Genomic DNA, 22,834 nt, shown 5'->3' with positions numbered 1-22,834 from the left:
TAAAGACTCTCTTTTGTCACAACGGTCCCCCCCGTGGGGGGGGGGGGAGGGGGAAGAATGCCTAAACTTCCCTCCACCTCTTCGGGGTAACAGCACCTTCTGGTAATTAGACTCTAAGCCATCAGCTGCGACGGAGGAAGTTGAAACCGTTTTTTAATGATTTACTCTATTTTATGCAAAGCCCAAGACAGTGCACAGGGATTATGAAAGAAAAAGATTTGTGTGTTTTTCTGAGTGCCTTAAAGTTACTTTCACCGACTATTCTACGGCTTCTGTTGTCAATCAATTGAATAAGTATAGTTCAAATTGAAACGTAGCAAGCCTTCAATTGTTTTGTAATGAGAAAATGACTCATGATCAGCTTGTTCCAGGTCAAGACTTCATTTTCTTCAGGTATCTGCTTCACAATGATTCACGAGCAGGTAAGACCCTGAAGAATGATGTTTCCGTTAAGTCAGTGATACTTTTGAAAAAACAGTAAATGTTTAGTTTTGCTTCCTTCCTCCTATAAAGTCGTTTAAGCTTAACTTATTTTGATAAAATAAAAATATTTGAAAAAAGTTTCGAAAAAAGGTAAAAACTTTTTTACCGTAAAAGGAAAGTTTTCCAAGCTGAAAGTAGGTCAGATCTTTCCTAAAAAAACTCGGAAAAAATGCTCGCGGTGTCTGAAATACACTGCTGGTAAATTCTAAGTGTTACAAAGAAACGCGATGCTATTTTTAGTATCTTCTCTTCGAAATGAAGCAAAACATTTCTCAAGCTTAATTTTGAAAAAATGAACAGAATTTGAGAATTTTTGGGCCAAAAACTGCGGACATAATATTATAGGTTTACAAGCATAATAGGAAAGGGCCTAAGAGAGAGCACCAAATGTTTGTATGCACTAGTCACACTCTTGTAGTGGTAGAGTGGTTCAGTGGTCTGGGAGTTGCCTTGAAGTGCAGATGGTCCAGGGTTGAATCTCAGTGCAGCTCTTTTCTTTTTCTTTGTTGCACAATTATTTTTTCCGTTAAGCGTTTGTTTCTTTTTGTTTTGTTTTTAATCATATTTTCCCCTTTGGCTTGTTTCTCTTTATTCTTACTGCTGACCCTTTACAGCTTCGCAAAAGTTTTTTTGTGATGACGTATTTCGTATTAATGTACCTATTGACTGAGCGCGCGGTCCTTGACTTAGCGCAGGCCAATACTGATCAGCCTGTTGCTTACACTGTTAGGAGAATGACCGTTGACGTTAAAGGCAACGCCGTTGTAACGCGTATCAGTGGATGCCGTACGGAAATACATAGAAAAAGTATCCCCACACCACCAGTTACACTTCTTGTAACAATCTGTGTACCCGGATAGAAAAAAGCCCGAATAGAAGGCATGATCACAGATCAGTAGCTGATAGGGGTAAGTGTTGTTAGCCCCTACTCCGTCCCACAATCCAAGTCTGTCAGCGAAGTTCCCATAGTTACTAGCGGCCTTCGTGGGTACTTGATTACGTCGTTTAAAGAATGCCTTGTTTCCAGTTTGGTGATCTATGAAGATGATTTCTGAGAACTTGGGAGAGAAAGATTAAGTTATAAGTAGTTTTCAACGAACTGCTTTTTTTCATCACAATCGGAGAGTAATGTCTACATATATCTTAAATATCTCAGAGCCCCACCACCTCAGAGCGTACGTCTTTAACCTAAATTCTTTAATCTTAAATCATTTAATTGCCGAATAGCAAGGTTAATCATTGCAATGTGTAATCTTACACTACTTTTGGCAGGATTGACAAATGCAGGTGAAAAGTTGTGTCGTGTTATTGGACTTAATACTTAATGGTACAGGAGGTACTGAGAGATAATTCACTTGGAAAAGGTAGAATGACTAATTGTGCTAGATCCTTTTAAAAATATGTTCTTTACTTGAGTGTGTATTTAGCACGAAAGTACTTTTTGAGGACACTATTTTTACTTGCTCCTACTGGAGATCGAAACATCATTTCACTTGGTAATCCACGCCAGGCGAAGGTTTAGCCGTTTGCAGGACAAAGACAGTACCCTTATTTCTCAGATTTTTTAAGACCCTGGGTATTGGTCCGGTCCCGGGAATCAAAGTAACGATCTCCCGCTCTACAGTCGGGAGTACCCAGAGGAGTACCCAGTGCCAAGCAAACAAAGTTTAATTCGTTGAAGAACCTTGAAAGAGGAACCTGTCATGTTGGATTAGCATGAACGTTTGTAAACACAGCAAATTTTCGCGGAAGAAATCTAAAAATAGAACTTCACACACTGTGAAATTTATTGGTAGCGGATGGAGGCTCTGGGCCCATGATCTCCTGCTTATAATTAATTTGAGCGAAAAGGCGATTCATAACGGTTTGGAAAGAAAAAGTCGTGCCTCCGTCTAAATGAAGAATCAAACAACTCTAAAAAGACAAAGGGGATTAAAAATTGATGAGGCGGTTATATATGAGATAAAAACATTTTTTCGTTTCCCAGAACATTGTCTGGTTCTATTATTTCTAGCGAATGTTTTTAACGTTTTCTGTCAGTTGAAACAAGAAAATAAAAAAAATAGCCTTAAGGAATCCCCACCTTTTCAGTTTATCTTCCCAGAAAGAGATATAACTTACTTACTTCGATATCGTTGCAGTTCGTTCTGTACCCGTCAGTTCCATAAGGAAATAAGGCATTATACTTGACTTCAGTGCTGGGTTTGGCGTATTCATCAGTAGTATAACACATGGTCCATCCTCCATTGTATGACGTCATGTCACAGTAAGCTAGGAACGCATTTGAATGCGTTCCACCATCTGGGACAATCCAGTACATACCGTCTCCTGTGGAATGGCCTTGACTGATAATATCGCTACAGTCGGTTGCTGAGAAAAACATGTATAAGTTGTACCTTATGGTAAACTACAATAGTTAGCTTGTAAGTGCAGCGATCATTCGAAAGAGACGTTGTTCAGGCGTGCGGGGCTTATATAATCCGTCTCCGATTCACGCCGTGTTATCGGTCGTAATAACATAAAACAAGGTTTACTTTGTTTCGTTTTCTTTTTTTTCTTCATAAACAATGAAAACAGCATAAGAATGTTACAAAAGTAGCCAGTAAAGGTCTATTTCAGCCGTCTTTGCATGCCCACGATTACGGACTGATGGGATAACAGCCTTGTCATGCACTTTCTAAGGGGGTAAACAACTGATAAAAACTGTCAGTACATCGCCAACTTTCCGGTGGAAAAAGTACAATGAAGCTTTCCGCGGTATCTATTTTTTTGAGAATACGCGCAAATACTTTTAGTTAAATCTCGTCCTTCTAGTCGTCCTCGTCCTTGAATCTAGAGGTCTCCTCCGGCGGCCGGCTAACAGAGACTTTAAGATACGGTGACTACGGACTACGAACTACGACTGGACTAGCGTTGTCCTTTCTTTGTAGCTTTGGGTTGAGTTGTGCAAAAATAGAACGTTAAGATTGCATTACAGACAGTAGACTACGAGAGAAGAGAGAGGGAAACACGCAAAGATTTTCTTGCTTTCATGTTCATTCCACAACACAATGCAAATAGTTTGCATGTGATCTTATCTCGCAGGACAACACGGGAAAAATGAACAGGTTTGGGGTTCTGATCATGCGCAGTAGCATGTTTAACTGCCGTCGTAGTCCGTCAAATTGACGAAACTTTATCTGTACATTTTGCTTGACTAAAGTCGTTATTTCATTTTGAGAGAATAAAAACACTCACCCGTGATTTAATACTCGTACTGATAAATTTTATAATCTTTTTGCCCTCAAGCAACCACGTGACATTGCTTTTATCCCATCTACCCTAAAGGGCGAGCAAAGATGGCGTATCGTGAATAAGGTCTATTAGCCATTATATTACTGTAAAATTCCGAAAATAAGCCCCAGGGCTTATATTTTTCAAAGGTTCTTTTTGGAGGGGCTTATGTACGGAGGCAAATTTGCGTTTCAAAATCGATTGGGCTAGCCTTATTTTTGGAAAGAAATTTACTGTTATTCCTTGTTTTACTTTGTACTACAGAACAATTTCCAAGTACAAGCCCCCTGGGGGGGGGACTTATATTTGGAGGGGCGATTTAACGGAAGGTTTTTTGCGTTACGAGCTTGGGGGGCTTATATTTGGAGGGGCTTATACATAGAGGGGCTTATTTTCGGGATTTTACAGTATATTTTTTGTCTAAAAAAAACAATAAAAACGGATAATTTTGTCTTGAATTGCTGCGATTCTTGTTCGAAGACGGCGCTTATTGAAGTGGGCTGCTTTTTTTAAAGTAGGTTCGGTATTTCGGTAATCATGATCACCTATGTCACCACAGTTTTTCCCTCTGACTCCTGGAGCGCATGCGCAGTAATAGTCGTCTTCTTCGTACCTGGCCACACAAGTTGAATTATTCAAACAAGGGTCATTGAAGCAGGGAGTCTGATTTATATAAAAAAGGACAAACAAATAACGTCATCATTGATTGACAGTCTGTTTCAAGGCTAACCCGCTAACCCTACCTACGTTGGCATAGAGTTAAGCTTCAGACGTGTAGTGTCCTTAACTTGTCAAAAATCATACCTAGCTAACAAGCTCTTTGAATATTATTGTCTCATGGAGTCTGAGCGATCAGGAAAAGCTTTCAGTGCTTTGATCAATGAGACGTTATCTCTAACAGTGAGAATTAGCGACCAGAAAAGGCTTAGTGAGACCTTACAGACTCGTTATAACGAATGTATCTAACAAAGCAACAGCACTTGTACAAATTGGCCCGTGTTGTCATATGTGGAATTGTATAATGGACAAGTCTTGTAAGAAGGAGGCTTTTTTGGCGGTGATTTAATTGGGGAACGCAATCCGTTCTGGGAAGAACAGTTGTTTGTGTAAACAATAGGATTTCACCTAGCCTGCGTACGGCAGACATTTCTCCTCGCTCATCGCCGGCTGAATGACGCTGAGGGAAGAGAAACGTCTGCCGTTCGAAGGCTAGATTTCACCATTGGGTAATTTTTTTTTAGTCTTTTTGATACCCTTCTTTTCACGTATATTGTGACCCATTAATTCATCATAAAGAAACTCTTTATTTTCTCCTGACGAAGACGACCGACAGCCCGAAACTACCACAAGAAACTCCCCGGCCTGTTAAATGTTTTCATTATTTTACTCGGTGTGTTTCCTCTGCCTGAAAGGACCCCAGGGGTAGGGGGATACTCCCTCAGTAATGGCCTATACGAGGAGGATCCACAGGGTAAAGGACAGGGAAATCTGACATTTCGGTCGGTAAATAGGTCCTAAAGGGCTAGCTAACAGATGCAGTTTATGGCTGTTACTCGGTGAGTTTCCTCTGCCTGAAAGGACCCTAGGGAGAGGCGGGGGGAATACTCCCTGTAATGGCCTATACGAGGGGGATTCACCGGGTGAAGGACAGGGAAATCTGACATTTCGGTCGGTAAAAGGTCCTTAAGGGCTAACTAACAGATGCAGTTTATGGCTCTGAAAAAGTCGAGTACACGTTCTTGTATTGTGATTTATATATAGTTTAATGACAGTGCCGATTTACAGAAGTCTACAGAAGTTAGAAGGGACGCAAAGTTCTAAACTTGGTACATGGAAGAAGTAGTACTATTCGTCAATAGAAGGTATAATAAAAGGACCTTTTCTGTCAGAAATGCTATGTAAAAGGGTAAGGGGTTCGACCTCGAGGAGGCATGATCGGAGCATGTGGTCGATGCTGTCTGTGATGTGAAAAAAATTCGCCAAATACAGGGTAGAAAAACCCAACCCAGATTCCAAAACCGATCAGTGTACTCATGCATAAACCTGAAAAATTGCCTTCTTCCTGAAAATGTATTACTCCTCATGCAGTAATTGCTATGCAAGTATCCTGAGTTCAGCCTTAAAAACCCTAACAGAGTCGTTTATGACGTTTATGTTGATGATGTTTATGACTTTATTTTGTCAATATTGAGGACGTTAAAGTTATACATTTCTGGGAAAATGCACACCTGCCCCTCCCTCAACCCAACATATTGCCCTAAGTGAGAAGAAAATGTTAATATTGGCTTAAGGAAGGGTTAGGTGGGCAGTTTCCAAGAAACGTATAATGATCCGAAGCATCTATCGCACTTCAAAGATTTAAAGTAGCTCACTGAGTTTATGATATGGTGAACTATTTTTTGGTGACTCTTTATCTTTGTTCCTGCTATGCCGGTCTAAAACACCTCATGCTATTTCTACTATTGTTCGTCTTAATGGGGTCTGAACATTACGCAATTAAGATTTCTTCCTCATGAAAAGTGGAAACTTAAAACTTGGCCGTCGACCAATCCATCAACGCAGAATGAATAATATGCGCATTTTTGACCACAACAAATATTTTTAGCCTTTAAGTAAAATACAAGTTAAGTCAGTATATCGTTACCCACCTTTATGCTCAAGTGAATAAACATTGAACTGAAGACAAACTTGTCTGAATTGTTGTATTTATCACTTGGTAACAGTTCACACAAAGTTCCTCCTTCCTTGTTAAGAAAATACGCCGCAACATTAGCAGAGAAACACGATGAATGATCAACACAAAGCTTACCGCATTCATCAACCCCTGTCACTGAGACGGTGACGAGTGGAGTAATGTTTAGGTAGGAAGATTTTAGAACTGCAAAGTTTGCGTAGGCAAGACCGTTCTTACTCCTCTTTAAACTTTTCGAGCCATCAAAGATTTCGCATTTCACGCGAAATATCATAATTACGAAGAACCATAAAACGCATGAATCTGTTCGAGTCAAAATTACAAACATCTTTAAAATTGGATGCCAGCAGGTAAGTTTGTTTGTTTTTTTTTTTAAGTTCATTTTTCTTAACGATAGAAAGGGATGATTTATACAATGCAATATTCATAACATATAAAGTAGGGTGGACAAAAGAAATGAGAACAAACTACTCTTGAATTAATAATGATAGCGAGCAAACAGTTCACCTGCCATTTTATAAATAGTCATGAGAAGTCGTCCCTTTGTTTTGATTTTACATGCCTCCATTTCACAGAAACTTTAAAAAGTTAAAGATTGTACAGTTTTCATTTGAGCGAATCGAGTTTAGCAAAACTATGGAAATGAAGTCGGTGCATGACTAAAATTTGTCAGGGCACAGGCGGCCCACACTCTATGCGACTTGGTTTAAACAATTAGGGAGTTTAAGCAAATCGCTACGGCGACCTCTACTACGGCGGTCGTGGATGCGGTGTCCTGGGGAGAGTACGTCTCGTAGCTCGCCAAATTTCAAGCTCGGTTCTTGATCACTTGCTTTCGTTATAATTTATCAACAACAGAATTCAATGGTGGTCAAGTAAGAAAACGGCCAATTTAAAAATTTCGTTTGCCAAGAAGAATATTGATAATAAACATCATCAGGGGTCGATTCGTACACAAAACAGAAAACTACAGATGAAGATCGAAGTAAGCTGCTAGTGATGTTTCTTCTTGTGTACCGCATTTAACAACAAATCAACAAATTCAGCGTTTTAGATATTCTGTTCTATTCTTGTTTAAACAACCTTCAGTGACATTTAGCTTTATTGCTAACAGTCGTGCTTACGGTTTTCGTCTAGCCTTTGTTTGTACTGGCGGATTTTCTGCGGCCATGGCGCGGCAGAACTCATGGCACACTGGCTTGAGGATCGAAATCTCAAACTGAGAAAACGCAAGGAAAACGTATTCACTGGAAAACCAGAAGCCTCGAATACTTTCTTGATAAAGTGAAAAACAATCTATGATAGCTTTTAAAACCAGTGATAGTAAAACATAGGAAAAGAGTCGACTTTTATACTCACGTAGTCACGTCGTAGGATTTGGCGCTACGGCGAAAGGTCATTTTCAAGCATGCGCACTGCGTCATTTCGGGGCTTTTTCACTTCCGGCCGCCGCAGTAGAGGTCGCCGTAGCGATTTGCTTAAACTCCCTATTTAATAATACGGGAATGATCGTCACTGATGGCAAACTATTAAATCACCTATCCTACTCAAGTAACAATTATCGCAAGTGCTATTCCCCATATGAAATTTACCTCCTCACTGATATACCCCTATCATCTTAATTACAATTCATTTTGACCAGGAGACCATTCCGTAGTATACTGATTGAAACCCTTAGGCAAGTCTTTACCAAAACGCTTACGTTTCATGCGATATACTGCTAATTATATTCGTGACAAGGCCTTATTACATTTGTGACCTAATCCTTATCACAAATGCACCTCTTGGCTATATTTGACGTGTTTGTGAGTCCGTTCCAACATCATTTTTTAACATTCATCTTAATTTATATTTTTTCGGGAGTCGAATATTTCCATTTCGAACCCAAGAACTGGGTGTATGCTAATTGAAACGGGAGATAGGTAATGATTTGAAGCAAGCTATGTGAGTGAATCAATATACTATGTCACTCTCCCATGTTTGATTTTTTCAGTAAATCGTATAATTTGCAAATGGCGTTATTAAGCGTATATGATATGAATGAATCTTGTCGGAAAATAATTTTCATCACAATCACAAACCTCTCTTACTTGGAACTCGCAACTGTGCCACCGCGAGGGTAGAATGGGAGAAATTTGCGCGAAAAACTTCGAAATTTATGTTACATTTTTATTATTCAAGGTTGATACTTTTTCATTAGCCTTGTTCAGTTCCTAACCCTGAGGTATACATGAAAAAGACCCGCCGTTTTTAGGTGGGCACCGGTCCATATATTACTGCTTAATGAATCTCGTCAATCTCGAACTTCGATCTATTTTTCAGTCTATCGAAAGGAAAAGACGACTAAAAAGCTCTTCGCCAACTATCCATAGCGAGAGATTTTTTAAAATTGATAAGCTCATATCCTGAAGGAACCACTGGATAAAATGTAGTTTATCGAGGTTTCAAAACTGAATGAAAAATGCAACCTTATGCCATGTTTAAAGCTAAATTTAACAAGATTAAAAGCCAAATAGAGAACATGGTAAAACTGAAATATATTCATAGTCAGTAACCACTAACGCAGACCGACACTCATCAGCCGAGTGCTGACGGGTCGATGACCATTGGTATTGAAGGCCACGCCCTTATAAGACGATGATGTAGAAGCTGTGCGGAAATACGGTGAGCTGGTATCACCACACCAGTGGTTACACTGCTTGTAACAGTTGGTGTAACCGGAAACGATAAACCCGGTGTAGAAAGAATGGTCACAGATCAACAGCTGGTACGAATAACCGCTATTCACGGCTCCAAAGCCTTCCCACAATGCATAGGCGTTAGCTTGCTTCCCGTAGTTACCAGCGGCCCTGATGGTCAGTTGGGTTTTCCTCCTGAAGTAAGCTTTATCTCCAGTTTGGTGATCAATGAAAATAATCTCAGTAAACTACAACGAAAAGAGAGAGAGAGAAAAAAGGATTATTTGATGGAAAAGAGGAAATGATGGGAAATGTCTTTGAATATTTAGCCAAAAAACTTTTACACCATGTCTCTGATTAAAATAAAATTTCTTTATTAGCTAAAAAAGCAGCGTTAGGGACGGGTCATTATTTATGTAGAGGAGGGGAAGGGAAAAAGGGGGGTTCAAGGCTATTTCTTATTGGCTAGAAGTAGGGTTAAACCTTTTTTGATAAAGAAGTTTGGGAGGGGGGGGGGGGGGGGGGTTAGCAATTTGATCCGAGTTATATTTTAAGATGGGTCCATTAGATATGTGAAATAGTAATACTAAATTGTACAAATTTTTGCTAATCATATTGCTTTTTTGTTTATCTAAAGCATCACTATTTTAATTTGTACAACTTAGTCATTTGTATTTGACAGAAATTCTGTTTGCACTCTAAACTTTATTGTTATTTCAAATTTAGCCAATAAAGAATCCACACCTATCTGCTTTAATATTTGGTTTGACTGAATTGTTTTTGACGAAACGCTTGTCTCCTCAATATCCCAAGGAAAACATGATGAAACAACAAGAAAGTAGTCCTTTTACAACTGCAGGAAAATAATTTGAAAAGAATTGTATTTTGCATGGTTATTACATTTGTGTTTCACATGAAGGCACGATTTGTAAAAATTTATCACTTTTCCTATATTTATACACTGATTTTGTAATAGAATAGGTCAGTTCCATTGTTATGCAAAGTAACTAATCATCTTATGATTAGTATGTTTATTTATCAATTAAGTCTTCCTCTTAACAGAGTATTGTTACCACAGGCGGCCCAAGCTCAATATGAGAGTACGTGCGGCTTCGTAATTTTCAAAATGGCCGTCATTATAAAGGATTTGTATGGGAATTCAGGCCAATAGATTCGAGAAGATAAATATTCGCATGAACTTCCAATAAAATACACTTTACCTTGTTTACTTGGTGTCTTCTTGCTTCCTGTGTGTTTATTTTCCCGATCCGTTGCGATTTAAGCGATTTCCTTTATCCCGAGTTTCCACTAATAATATTCATTAACATATTTTTCCCTGCCCCCCACCTCTACATAAAGAATGACCGGTCCCTTCACGTCATTAAAGAAGAAGCAAAAGAATGTCGGATTTGATAATTTAGCGGTGAAGCTCATCGTAACGAAGATGAATTTATTCATGGATAGAGCACAAACTGAACGAAACTGTGTTCGAACTTTGTTCTTTTGCGTCTAAAAGGGAAAATTTCGTTATGTATTGCTCCCCTTACTATAGCTTGTTCTGATATGTACTGCTTAGACCCTTATAGAGCAAGCTGGGGTGTATTAAACAGGTGACTGCTAACAAAGTCAGCTCGATGGAACCCTGAAAATATTGTCTGAATTTGAAAGGATGTTTACAAAGTGACACGCTTTATTTTACATGTTCAGGGGCACCCAGCGAGAAGTTTTGAGAAAAAGACCTAAAACGACAACAATGTAAAGTATGAATAAAGCTTTCTGAAGCCATTTTAAGCATTTTGGGAGATTACTGGGGAAAATTTATCTGTTCCTCACTCCCAGCTAGACTAATGGAAGAGTTCTCAGTCAGCAAGGTGCACCTACAACCTGTGACATGACTTACTGGGAAGTTTCCTAACAGACGTATGTTCAGACATTACTGGCCAGTTTGGGTGTGGTCATAGGGCAAAATTCAGCTTTTAAGTGGGCCGGGGGAGGGTCCGATAGGGAAAATGTGTGTGTCTCCCAGCCACAAAAATTTGCCCGAGGAACAGATCCATTGCGTTCCTCTGGATGTTAAAGGCAAAGCAGGTGTTTTATATCAAATGCATGAACTTACTTCGATTTCGTTGCAGTTCGTCCTGTACCCATCGGTTCTATAAGGAAATGTTGTGTTGTACGTGACTTCAGTCTTGGGTTTGGCGTATTCATCAGTAGTGTAACACATGGTCCATCCTCCATTGTATGACGTCATATCACAGTAAGCTAGGAACGCGTTTGAATGGCTTCCTCCATCCGGGATAATCCAGTACATACCATCTCCTGCGGAATGACCTTGACTCATAATATCTCTACAGTTGGTTGCTGAAAAATATCAGTACGCGGCACACTAAGTAAACGTAATTTCAGTTTAATAACCCATAGCCCCCGGCGGGCCATAACCGAAACCCATAACTGGAGATAGTCCGAGCCACATGTAAACACTATATTTTAAACCTCATTTTGGGAAAAGCTCGCGTAAGGGACTGGTCAAAAAGTATAGGTGGGGGTGGGCCGGAGCAGAGAGGGAGTGGGTCATGAGGTTTTGAGCCTTGCGCAAGGGGTGGGTCGTGCAATTTTCAGCTACCCTTAGGGGGTGGGTCACCTTATTTTATTACATAGATAGGCACTAACTACTAACGAGACAGTTGACCACACTTGTTATATAAAACACAGCCAGCTGGAATTACTGCTAAAATACTCACAAACCTGTTGTGCGAGAAAATGCAAAGGGTGACAGGCTGCACATCTATACGGGCATGAAACCCTTAGTTGACCTTTTTTTGTTTGGCTCTAACAAGCATGTCCTTTAATGATTTTCCATTTTTGGAAGGTTTTCTATCAAAGTTTGTGGGTAGCCTCTGTCCATCAAGCGTTTTTTTTTTTAATTTTGAATTATTTTCCTCAAAGGTTGTTTTTGAGGATTTTTTTTCGTAGGATTCTCAAGGCTTCTCCTTTTTAACACTTGGAGGGTGACACGAGGTGAAAAGAGTGTGCAAGAAGGTTTCCATTTGTTTAAAATGTGTCTTTGCATCAAGGATAGATTTTTCCTTGACTCTTGTGCCTTTGTATACAGCCGTGTCTAAAAACGCAGTCTCAGTGTCAAATGTTTCGGCCGTGAATTTAATAGTTGGGTGATGTAAGTTTGCTTGTTCAATGAAGGTTTCAATGTCTGGTTTACTCATGTCCAGTAGGGAAGAGGTATTGTGTATGTAGGATTTCCACAAACTGTTGTTCTAAAGATGGTTTTGCTTAGAGTTGTTGTTTCAATATACGCCTTGAAAATGTTGGCAAAGGAATCAAAACTGCTGTCTTTGTGCCCACTGCAGTTTCATGGTTTTGTGGGTAGTACTTTCCATTGAAGTGAAAGAAATTTTCTTTGAGCACTATTCTAAGCATTTCCGGCAAGTAATGTTAAGGAATGGGTTGTCTTTGTAGAAATTTTCATATGCTTTGTGACAGACAATTTCAATGTACCCTCGTTTTGCGGTATATTTGTGTCAAGACTCATAACGTCCATCGAAACAAGAAACGTTCGGATTTTCCCATTTGTCTTTTAAGTGAAAGGTATCATGTCTGTGATTTTGATATCGGTTGTAGCATTGTATCAACAAATTTTGTAAAACACAGAACAAGGTTTTATTGGATTATTAAGAGGAAACCAAACATTCATGTTTTAACAAGGGGGTGGGTCATGGAATTTCCAGCCATGCTTTAGGAGTGGGTCAGTCTTTTTTGTGCCGAAGGGAGGGGGTGGGCCATGTGTTTTTTATCAACCACATTTCCAAATGCTCCGGCCCAACCCCCCCCCCCCCCCTATACTTTTTGACCAGTCCCTAAGCGGACACTTTTCTGTATTACAGAGACCACTAAAGCATTCTGTTTCCCCCTACTCGCTACCTTTTAAAAAAACTTTGTTAGTTTGTTAACTTATTTGTTATAACTGACGACAACTTGAAACACGTCAAAACATTGTTTTAAGCGGACGGTGCATGGAAGCTTGCTCTGTCCTTTAGTGATTAAAAAGCTGTTGGCGACATAGTGTCTCTATTAGTGCTCTTAACACTGCACCTTTAACACGGCGCTTGATCAAAGGAGGTACTCTTTCCAGCAGATACGCTATTTCGCTAAGTTATACAGTCATCACCTATGTCACTGCAGTTTTTCCCTCTGGTTCCTTTAGCGCATGTGCAGTAATAGTCGTCTTCTTCGTATCTGGCCACACAAGTTGAATTGTTCATACAGGGGTCATTTGAGCAAGGGGTCTGTTTAAAATTGAAAAATGTCGTTGTTAAATTACAGTCGGTTTGAAGGCTAAGATTTTTGTATGTATGCGAAAAAATATATCCTGCTGCCAAAGAGCTAAGAATGTTGATCAACAGCAAAGTGTAACGATGGTATCCAATAGAATGTTATTGTTATGTTATGAATGTTATGTGAAAAGTGTAGTCGATCTTGCAGACTCGTAATAATGAGTGTATCGAACACATTTGCTCTACTTCTACACAGGTGGAATCAGTATAATGGCCCTGCCCTGTAACAGGAAGATTTTGATGGGGTGTTAAGGGAAAGGTGCAAGGTAATCTTTTTGCCATGGTGCAGGTTGTTGAGTTTTCGTCAGCATTAATGAAACTGCAATAAGCGAAGAACTATTCGTGGTCTCAAATATCAACACCACAAAACCAAATCCACTAAATAAATGAACATTTATTTGATAGGAGACGAGCGTGATACGTGATACGAAGAGCGTGCCTGTGCGTGGTTTGAAAATTGTTACGGCCAGCGAAAACTGCGGTGGTAACCGTGCTTAATGTGGGGTGGTAGTGGTGGTTGTGGTGGTTGGGTTATGGGGGGGGGGGGGGGGGGGGGGTTGCGGGGCGCTGTTGGGGTTGCAAAACAAACCTGAAAATTGTACTGCCACACTGCGATGTAAAATACGGTTGAATATGCAAAAAAAATAAAGAAGGCGCTAATGAAGATGAAAAGGCATAGAGACGCTAACGAGCGGGCAAAAAACAGCACGAAGAACGAAACACATTTAAATTCGAACAAAGAAACTAATAAGAAGGATATGATCGAATGAACTATAAGCTTAATTAACGACCGGAAAAAGGAAAAAAAAAATGCCGGAATTACGGAAAAATTGTTACTCTTGGATCTTAAAATTGATTCTTGATGAAAGTCTATGAACCCACAAAGAAGGTGGTTGGTGCCCCGAAACTATCGCAAGAAAACTTACACTCTCTTAAAACGTTATTATCATTTTACTCTCTGCTATTCCTCTGCAAAGAAGAGTAATAAATCGGTCAGTCTGAAACCAGATTTCAATACCAGTACATGGATTAGAGTGAATTGCAAAAATAGTTTCTTCCGCGTTGAAAAAAAAAAAATTTTCTTCCTCAGTATCCGAGCGTTAAGAATGTTTAAACCCTACTGAACCTTAAAAAAATAACAGGCCGTGGACCATGGTCTTTATTTAAATCCATCAAAGAAGAATAATAAATATAATAGAAGCTAAGTATTTCACTACCCACCTTTATGCTCAAGTGATTAAACACTGAGCTGAAGACTAACTTGTCTGAGTTGTTGTATCTATCGCTTGGTAACAGCTCACACAAAATGTCTCCTTCCTCAAGAAATAACGACGCAAAATTCGCAGAAACACATGATTAATGATCGAGACAAAGTATACCACATTCATGAACCCCTTTCACTGAAGCAGAAACGAGTGGAGTAATGTTTAGATAGGAAAATTTGTTACCTTCAAAGTTTGCGAAGGAAAAACCGTTTTTTGTATGTCGCTTTAAACTGTTTGAGCTGTCAACAAAAAATTCGCATTTTACACGAAATACCAAGATTATGAAGAACCATAGAATGCGTGAATCTACTGGAGCCAAAAATTTGTACATCTTGAAAGTGATGCCCGATATGAAATGGTTGCTGTTCGACATCCTTAATTGAAAGGCATAATTAGACCATCACTATCATCACTATATGGCCAATCTTGTTAATCTAAGTGACGTTTTCTTTTTTATAAGGGATTAAACTTAAAGCTGTAATCTACTTTGCCTATCAATATGATATTCTCAATTTTATTTATGTAAAACTTGTAAAAGCAAGTAGAGAAAGGTGACGTTTACTGTTGGCTATAGTTAAAATAAATAATGATTTTATAAACAGTCATATAACACTTTTTTGTCGAAATACTAAGAATGAAATGCGTGGATATACTTTAGCCAAAATTATAAACATCTTGAAACTGGATGTCCCATACGTATAATTGGTAAATATGAAATTCATCATTCTTAATTATTCAAAGGCATGATTTAATAGACTATTGTATATGGCAGAAATTGGTGAGGGGCATTTTCTGTAAAGAGATTAAACTTGGCTCTACTCATTTTGTCGCACAATACGTTTTTCCGGCATTATATATTATCCATGCAAAATTATTAAAAGAGAGTAATTAGCCATATCTGTCGCATTAGGGCCAGGCTGTCTTCGTGGAGGCCATTTAGATTCTTATAACATAGAGCTCTAGTATATTCGCCTAATCAAATTGGCTTCAATAGCGCGAGAGTGCTTCATATGATCCATTGAGCACACTCCACGACGCCAACAAGCTTTGCTGCGTCCATGACTCAATAGTACACGGCATTTACCTCATGTTTTATAACGAGAAACACTTGAATCTGTTAAAGAGGGTGCGCTCGATTGGGAAACCTGGATTTAGATTTCAAAATCAGGATCAAGTTGGGATTTTCAATCGAACGCAAAATCCGAAAATTTTCATAGCTAAGAAATCTGTTCTTATTTTCTTTCTTTCCGATTTTGTTTTGTAAATCCAAAACGGATATTAAAAACTGTTCTCAAGAAAGGCGAAAATGCAGGGGTACGCACAATTTGTAGAAAGAAGACCACTGTTCACCGCACGAGAACAGTTTTGTAAATCCCTTTTCGGATTTCGCAATCAAAAATCATGAAATCCGGATTTAGATTTCATACTTGAAATCCACCTTGAGGACGGATGTCTCGGAGGTAAAATCCGTTTTCGGATTTCACGTTCGAAATCTGGGTTTATGACACCCCCGCACGCGCCGCAACCTAACCCAAATCTTCTCTTATCCCCAAAACACATAAAGACCAACTGGGTACGATTTTGGGAACGAGGTCAAAATTGTTGTCATCCACGTAAACTATGGCGTGTGCAAACTGATCATTTTTTGCAAAGTAGTTCGTTCAAAAAGAATCATTTTCCATTTTCTTAAAGGTTTTTTGAAAGTTGTCTTAAGCGACTTCCGTAAACTTTCTCTCAGTTTTAAGATTAAACATTTGTAAATATAACTATGAGGTAAAAATATATAGTCCGTAGACATTGACGAGTGAGCGCACTATAACAACAACAACAACAACAACAATAATAATAATAAAAATAATAATAATAGTAATAATGATAAAATTTAAGTCAACTGCCGTTTTCAGTAAGAATGTTATAAAACAATTGGTTCATGCTTCAGCTGTGTGTATGTCGAGATATAAAGCAATGGAAAAGTTTGGAGAGCACTCCTGACGCTAGATTTCCAGGTGGAGAGTTAGCCACTTTCGAGCTCTCCAAACTTGCTTCATATCTCGACCTGACGCAGGCGCACTAATGGTTAAGATCAAGATCTTAAGGGCACCATTGCATTACAGTGTAATTGCAAGTTCAAGTTCAAATTCATTTTATTCCCACAATATATGCAACAATAGTAAGAAAAAAAATCGAACTAGCTTACCATGTTAAATGAAGTATTACATTGGGAAAGTGCATGTGAAGGTCAAAAGGGAAGGGCGGTCGATTTGGCAACGATCACGTGCAGTTCAGGAGGTTTTATTTGTAGAACTAGTTACCCCTTACTGTCAAGTAGTAGGAGTTTTTATTCTTTTTAAACTATAGAGCGTTTTCACATGACGTCACGGCGGCCATATTGGTGTTGCAAAACAATGAAACGGAGGCCATGTTGGTGTACCAAGAAAATCCTCTGGGAGTTTAACTCTTTTCTCATGTAAATGCATTCCTTTGTTCCAATAAATTAGCATAGATGCTGGCCTCGTGAGTGAAAACGCTCTATTGCAAGAGAGGCCTTAGCTAAAATAGGTATTGTTTCTTAGGTTTTTTATACCCCTACACTAAACCTTGTAAGACCATAGTAAGTTCTGGAAGATGGTCCTTGCTGTAGTTATGAACGGCAAGAGTCCGATGAGATGAGTCAAATCATAGACAACAGGCGATGTATTTAAACTTCAAAACTGAAAGAACTTTTAATCTAATATCACGCTTAGAGTCATCTGGATAACAGGTAAGGCCTACAGCTAGAACAAAAGTAAAACCTGAAGCGTGATTATAGTCAGTACCTACTAACGTAGACCGACACTTATAAGCCGAGTGCTGACGGATCTGGCACCATTTGTATTGAAAGCCACACCCTTATGAGACGACCTTGTGGAAGCTGTACGAAAATACGGCGATTTATGATCATCACACCAATGGTTACACCGCTTGTAACAGTTGGTGTATCCAGAGACAAAAAACCCGGTGTAGAAAGAAGTATGGCAGATCAACAACTGATACGAGTAACTGCTATTCATGGCTCCAAAGCCTTCCCACAATCCATAGGTTTTAGCTTTCTTGCCATATTTACGAGCGGCTCTGATGGTTAGGTTGGTTTTCCGCCTGAAGTAAGCCTTATCTCCAGTTTTGTGATCAACGATAATAATCTCAGTGAACTAAAGCAAAAAGAGAAAACCATTTATAACATTAAGGTTAAAACAACAAAATAATTTTTGAAAGGTAATTAAAATGTCCTTTGGGCTAGAAAACAACGCCATGATTTTAACGCATCTATTGAGGCGAATTGCTAATGCAAGCTTTCACGCGCCTAAAAATATCGATGAACGACGGATAAGCAGTAGTACTAAGTATTTTGAAGCGATAAAACACAGAAAACAATTCAATTGATAACGAAGACGTAACCCTCAACCCCCTCTTGCACGAGGTGTTAATTACTCGTGCCAGATTAGTACTAGCTCTAACTCCGAGGTTTAAATAGGTGATGTTATGACTGATGTCATGTTATGTTATGTCAATCACGTCACGCTGAAATGAAATCTAAACCGGAAGCGGAAGGGAAGGCACATCCCCAACCCTAGTCGCGGATATGATATTTTCTCTTGTTAGGAGTGATTCTACCACAGATTTTTATTGGATTCATCAGACGGGCTCCAACTACAAGGCGTTCATGGGAAATCGAGTATCCGAGATTCACTTAATCATGAGTAACCTGGAGACTCAACTTACTTCGATGTTGTTGCAGTTCGTCCTGTACCCGTCAGTTCCATAAGGAAATGAGGCATTATACTTGACTTCAGTCTTGGGGTTGGCGTATTCATCAGTAGTGTAACACATGGTCCATCCTCCATTGTATGACGTCATGTCACAGTAAGCTACGAATGCAGTTGAATGACTTCCTCCATTCGGAACAAGCCAGTACATACCATCTCCCGTGGAATGGCCTTGAGTTCTAATATCGTTACAGTCATTTGCTGAAAAATATACGTGGCACACTATGTATAATTACAAATGAAAGACTGCTGAAAACTATAATAGTTAGTAATTACTTATGATTTCACTCAGTAAAACTGCAACCATGACAAAATGGTTGAGAGGACTTTTCTGAGGAATGGTCATTAGTGTTGTTCATCCTCTTGGGTGAGGTACGAATTCCTTATAGAACTCACAGCCACTCAGTGCTCATTTCGTAGTCACAAACAAATTAAAACTGCTCGGCACTTCTACTTGAGCTCTGATACAAGAATACTACCTTTTTCTCAAATTGAAAAAAGCCGCGCGGAAGAAAATGATGCACACGCTTATCCGTATCTCCAGTTGCAATACATCAGATACATTAACCATAATATATAAATTACACTGCTGTTCAAAACAAACGTTGGATCCACCACGACAAGCATTAATTCATAGCAAGAGAGTTCTTAGATCAAAGAAAAAACATAATTATGAAAAATGCCTTTGTACTCAACAAAAAAAGTTAAATAAACGAAAAACTTGTACAGTATTCCCTCGAAATACAACTGCGTGATCGGTTTAATTCTCCTAGTTGTAGGCCAGGCGCTTATTTGAGGGGTGGCACTTATATCAAACATCTCATAGGGCGTTTTGACTCATGTCACGTGGCCAACAGCTATGCAAATTTATTGGAACAAAAGAAAGTTTTTAAATAAGACTAGTAGTAACCAAAGGTTACGACAGAGTACGGGCAACAACCATCCAAGGTCAAAACGCTTTAGCTCCAGCGTTGAGCTTTGCGTAAGTTTCACGTGACAGATGATCAAAACACGCGTGATCAGATTACGAGTGATAGAAGGTCCAAACGCTCGTGATCAAATTACATTCTGTGTATTCAATACATTCATAGAGGAAGTCCAAACGAATGCTGGATACATACATGCGACCAAGGACACATGACAACCTGGAGATTAGGATTGCGGGCTCCTCTTGTCGCCCGCAAAAAAGTTCAAATTCAAAAGAAATGGGTTGTAACACCAACATGGCCGCCGTTTCATTGTTTTGGAACACCAATAGACCCCAATATGGCGCACATGACTTCATGCTAAACCGCTCTTTAACACAAAACCAAGTGGGCTTTGCAGTTTTTAAACATGATAAAAACAGCACGAGACCTTGGCAATAACAGCCAGCAAAGGTCTATTTCCCGTTTCGAATTAGTCATCATATCAGGTAATAACTGAAAATTAACCGCGTAAGCTCAAAAGAATAGGCTGCAGAACGTCCGATCAACAGGAGATTTGATAAGCAAAAACATTCTAAGTGAACATGAATGGCAAAACAGCCCGCTATGTTTGGGTTCTACCGGTGTCGTTTTTATGTCTTGCAATGTTGATTTTTGCGTTGTATACGATTACTTTTCCGGATTTATGTTCATGATGTCAGTGCTGACAACAAGTTCAACAATAAAAACCATGAACACTACAATGTAAGGCGCTTTTACAAAGACGGCGCTTGATCAAAGGAGGTGCTTTTTCCAAAAAACACTTTATTTCGGTAAGTAATATGATCATCACCTATGTCACTGCAGTTTTTCCCACTGATTCCAGGAGCGCATGCGCAGTAATAGTCGTCATCTTCGTACCTGGCCACACAAGTTGAATTATTCATACATGGGTCACTGGAGCAAGGAGTCTGTTTTAAAATATAAAAATACAAAACAAAACAAAACGAAAATAAATGTCATCATTAAATTACGATTGTTTGAAGGCTACCATATTTTTGTCTTTGGCATAGGTCGCACTTGGGAAAAGTTTTCATCTTTGCCGGCTAAAAAAACACAAAAATTCGAAACTGCAACCGGAAAAGAAAACTTTTAGTCAAATCGAGAAGGGTCGCACTAGTATTTACTAGTGGGAGTTAATTGTCGTTGTTTTGACACATTGAGAACTAAAGTAGGCCAGATACCAGAGAACATTATCTCTTCGCAGTCCGATAATTTGGCGTAGGATCGTTTTCCTCCTTTCCCAGTTTCAGGAGGATGGGAGAAATAAAGAAAATAAAGTGCTTGGCTGCAAAGACTACATTTAGCTCGCAGAATAACAAACCTGTGACGGTGCCTGGGTAGACTATAATTGGCTCGCCTGTAGAGAGTTCCCGTAAAAACGTTGAAATAGCGAAGGATTACAAGCTTATGAATTGCTCGCCCGTAGAAAGTTTTCGCAAAAACGTTAAAATGGCGAAAATTAGTGGTAGCCTCGTCCGTCCACAACGAAAACGCGAAGGTCAGAAAATTTCAACGATTGATTCAGATTGATCGTGTTTCAAATTGGTCACGTTTCGCTGACAAGTGCTGACACTTACCGCCGTGATTCCTATTGTTTAGCTCGAGTTTTCCAAAATCTGCCTGCCCCACCCAAGCACTTCGGCATCTTTGATGTTTTTCTGTTTCGCAAAGTTTTTTTCCAACCGGAAAACTTGGAGTCGCACTTGGCAATGTCTCCTGATGACAGATTTCTACCGCAAGGTAAACAAATTTTTCCAAAACTTTGCCAAGTGCGACCCATGCCTTTGGCAAAAATATATTTACCTTAATAACGTTGCGTATAGTTGCATAGGTGTGGAGGCTGAGAATCCTAAGAAGTGACAGCTATGAATATTGATCAACAGCAAACTGCAACGATGTGAGCTGGCAGAAGGGTATAGCATATCGTGCGATGTGAATCACCAAAAATATGTACGATGCCAAATGATCTCGCAAAATTAGAATTAGCATCCGCCTTGTTTTTACAGTATTAGCCACCGCTAGTTCATGATGAAAGTCATCTATGAAGCAACGAAAAAGACGTCTGATGGCCAGGAACTGTCGCAAGAAAACTATCTTAAAACGTTTTTACTAGTTTACTTTGTGAGATTCCCTTGCAAAGGAAAATATTTGGCCAAATGCAAACAATATAACGCTCAATCCGAAACCAGATTCCAATAGCATTCCCTGCAATCAGTGATCGAATCTAGTGCAAAAAATTGCAAATATTCGGAGTATCAAAATATTAAACCCTACTAAACCTTTAAAACATAAGACGCCGCAAACTAAGGGCTTTGTTCAAGGTAGAATAATAAATATAATAGAGGGTAACTATTTCACTACCCACCTTAAGGCTCAAGTGATTAAACACTGAGCTGAAGACTAACTTGTTTGAGCTGTTGTATTTATCGCTTGGTAACAGTTCACACAAAATTTCTCCTTTCTCACGAAACAACGACGCAAAATTAGTAGAGAAACACGAGGAATGTGCCAGACAAAGTACACCGCATTCATAAACCCTTTTCACTGAAGCAGAACCGAGTGGAGTAACGTTTAGATAGAAAAATTTGTTAGTTTCAAAGTTTGCGTAGGAAAAACCGTTTTTTGTATGTCGCTTTAAACTTTTCGAGCCGTCAATATAAATTTCAGATTTTACACGAAATATCAAGATTGCGAAGCAATATAAAACGCTCGAATCGACAAGAGCCAAAAATATGGACATCTTGAAACTGATCGCCGGTACGTTTGGTGGCCAGGAGTTCATCTATTTTAAGAGAAGCACATAAAGTTCATCACTGTATGGCCAAAATTGTTAACCTAATTGGGGTTTTCAGTCAAGGGATTAAACTAAGCTGTTCTTTATTTTACCTCACAATACTGTATTCGTAGTATCATTCATGTAAAATCAGTAGAAGAAAGCAGAGAAAATGGTAGACAAGTTACAGCTTCTGACTTGTTTAAATTAATAATCAGATTGATACTAAGTCTATTGAGCAAGCGTAAACTGTCATTTTATAAACAGTCAATGTGCTTTAATCGACCTCTTTGACGAAAAACCATGAATACAGAAAACCATAAAATGCTTGAACATGCTGGAGCCAAATAAATAATATCTTGAAACTGGATGACCTAATAATATGGTTGCTAAAGGCTAAGAATAATCATTCTCAAAAATGGAGAGGCATAATTAGACTCTGTGGCCGAAATTGGTGTGTGGCATGCATTAAGGGATTAAACTTGGCTGTACTCCACTTTGAAGAACAATGAAATATTCTTTATATTTTATCCACGTGAAATTAGTAAAA

At 39.1% G+C, this 22,834-nt stretch overlaps 3 protein-coding genes across 3 annotated transcripts; all 3 read right to left on the bottom strand.

Moving 5' to 3' along the window:
• Positions 1-1,169: 1,169 nt before the first annotated feature.
• LOC140948912 (uncharacterized) lies at positions 1,170-6,722 on the bottom strand. Its single transcript, XM_073398177.1, has 4 exons — positions 6,405-6,722; positions 4,302-4,419; positions 2,609-2,853; positions 1,170-1,541 (listed from the first exon to the last, which is right to left on the bottom strand). The coding sequence occupies exons 1-4, from the start codon at positions 6,720-6,722 to the stop codon at positions 1,170-1,172; spliced, it is 1,053 nt and encodes a 350-aa protein (XP_073254278.1).
• Positions 6,723-9,005: 2,283 nt separating this feature from the next.
• On the bottom strand, positions 9,006-11,480 carry LOC140948685 (uncharacterized). Its single transcript, XM_073397947.1, has 2 exons — positions 11,243-11,480; positions 9,006-9,374 (listed from the first exon to the last, which is right to left on the bottom strand). The coding sequence occupies exons 1-2, from the start codon at positions 11,465-11,467 to the stop codon at positions 9,006-9,008; spliced, it is 594 nt and encodes a 197-aa protein (XP_073254048.1). The 5' UTR covers positions 11,468-11,480.
• A 6,001-nt stretch (positions 11,481-17,481) lies between these two features.
• Positions 17,482-22,299, bottom strand: LOC140948576 (uncharacterized). The gene is made up of 4 exons (XM_073397831.1): positions 21,877-22,299; positions 20,302-20,419; positions 18,500-18,744; positions 17,482-17,928 (listed from the first exon to the last, which is right to left on the bottom strand). The coding sequence occupies exons 1-4, from the start codon at positions 22,291-22,293 to the stop codon at positions 17,560-17,562; spliced, it is 1,149 nt and encodes a 382-aa protein (XP_073253932.1). The 5' UTR covers positions 22,294-22,299; the 3' UTR covers positions 17,482-17,559.
• Positions 22,300-22,834: the final 535 nt, after the last annotated feature.

Source organism: Porites lutea, chromosome 9 (assembly GCF_958299795.1).
Source record: "Porites lutea chromosome 9, jaPorLute2.1, whole genome shotgun sequence".
NCBI lineage: Eukaryota > Metazoa > Cnidaria > Anthozoa > Scleractinia > Poritidae > Porites > Porites lutea.
This window is presented reverse-complemented; position numbering and strand designations above follow the sequence as displayed.

Bases quoted from the DNA above. Each gene is read 5' to 3' on its own strand.
- LOC140948912 (XM_073398177.1), bottom strand. From the start codon at position 6,722: ATGATATTTCGCGTGAAATGCGAAATCTTTGATGGCTCGAAAAGTTTA. The intron at 4,420-6,404 runs GTGGGTAACGAT...TATATAAATCAG, and splicing joins TTATTCACTTGAGCATAAAG to ACTCCCTGCTTCAATGACCC. The intron at 2,854-4,301 runs GTGATCATGATT...TGTTTTTCTCAG, and splicing joins GAAAAACTGTGGTGACATAG to CAACCGACTGTAGCGATATT.
- LOC140948685 (XM_073397947.1), bottom strand. From the start codon at position 11,467: ATGAGTCAAGGTCATTCCGCAGGAGATGGTATGTACTGGATTATCCCG. The intron at 9,375-11,242 runs GTAAGTTCATGC...TTTTCGTTGTAG, and splicing joins CGAACTGCAACGAAATCGAA to TTTACTGAGATTATTTTCAT.
- LOC140948576 (XM_073397831.1), bottom strand. From the start codon at position 22,293: ATGAACTCCTGGCCACCAAACGTACCGGCGATCAGTTTCAAGATGTCC. The intron at 18,745-20,301 runs GTGATGATCATA...TATATTTTTCAG, and splicing joins GAAAAACTGCAGTGACATAG to CAAATGACTGTAACGATATT. The intron at 17,929-18,499 runs GTAAGTTGAGTC...TTTTTGCTTTAG, and splicing joins CGAACTGCAACAACATCGAA to TTCACTGAGATTATTATCGT.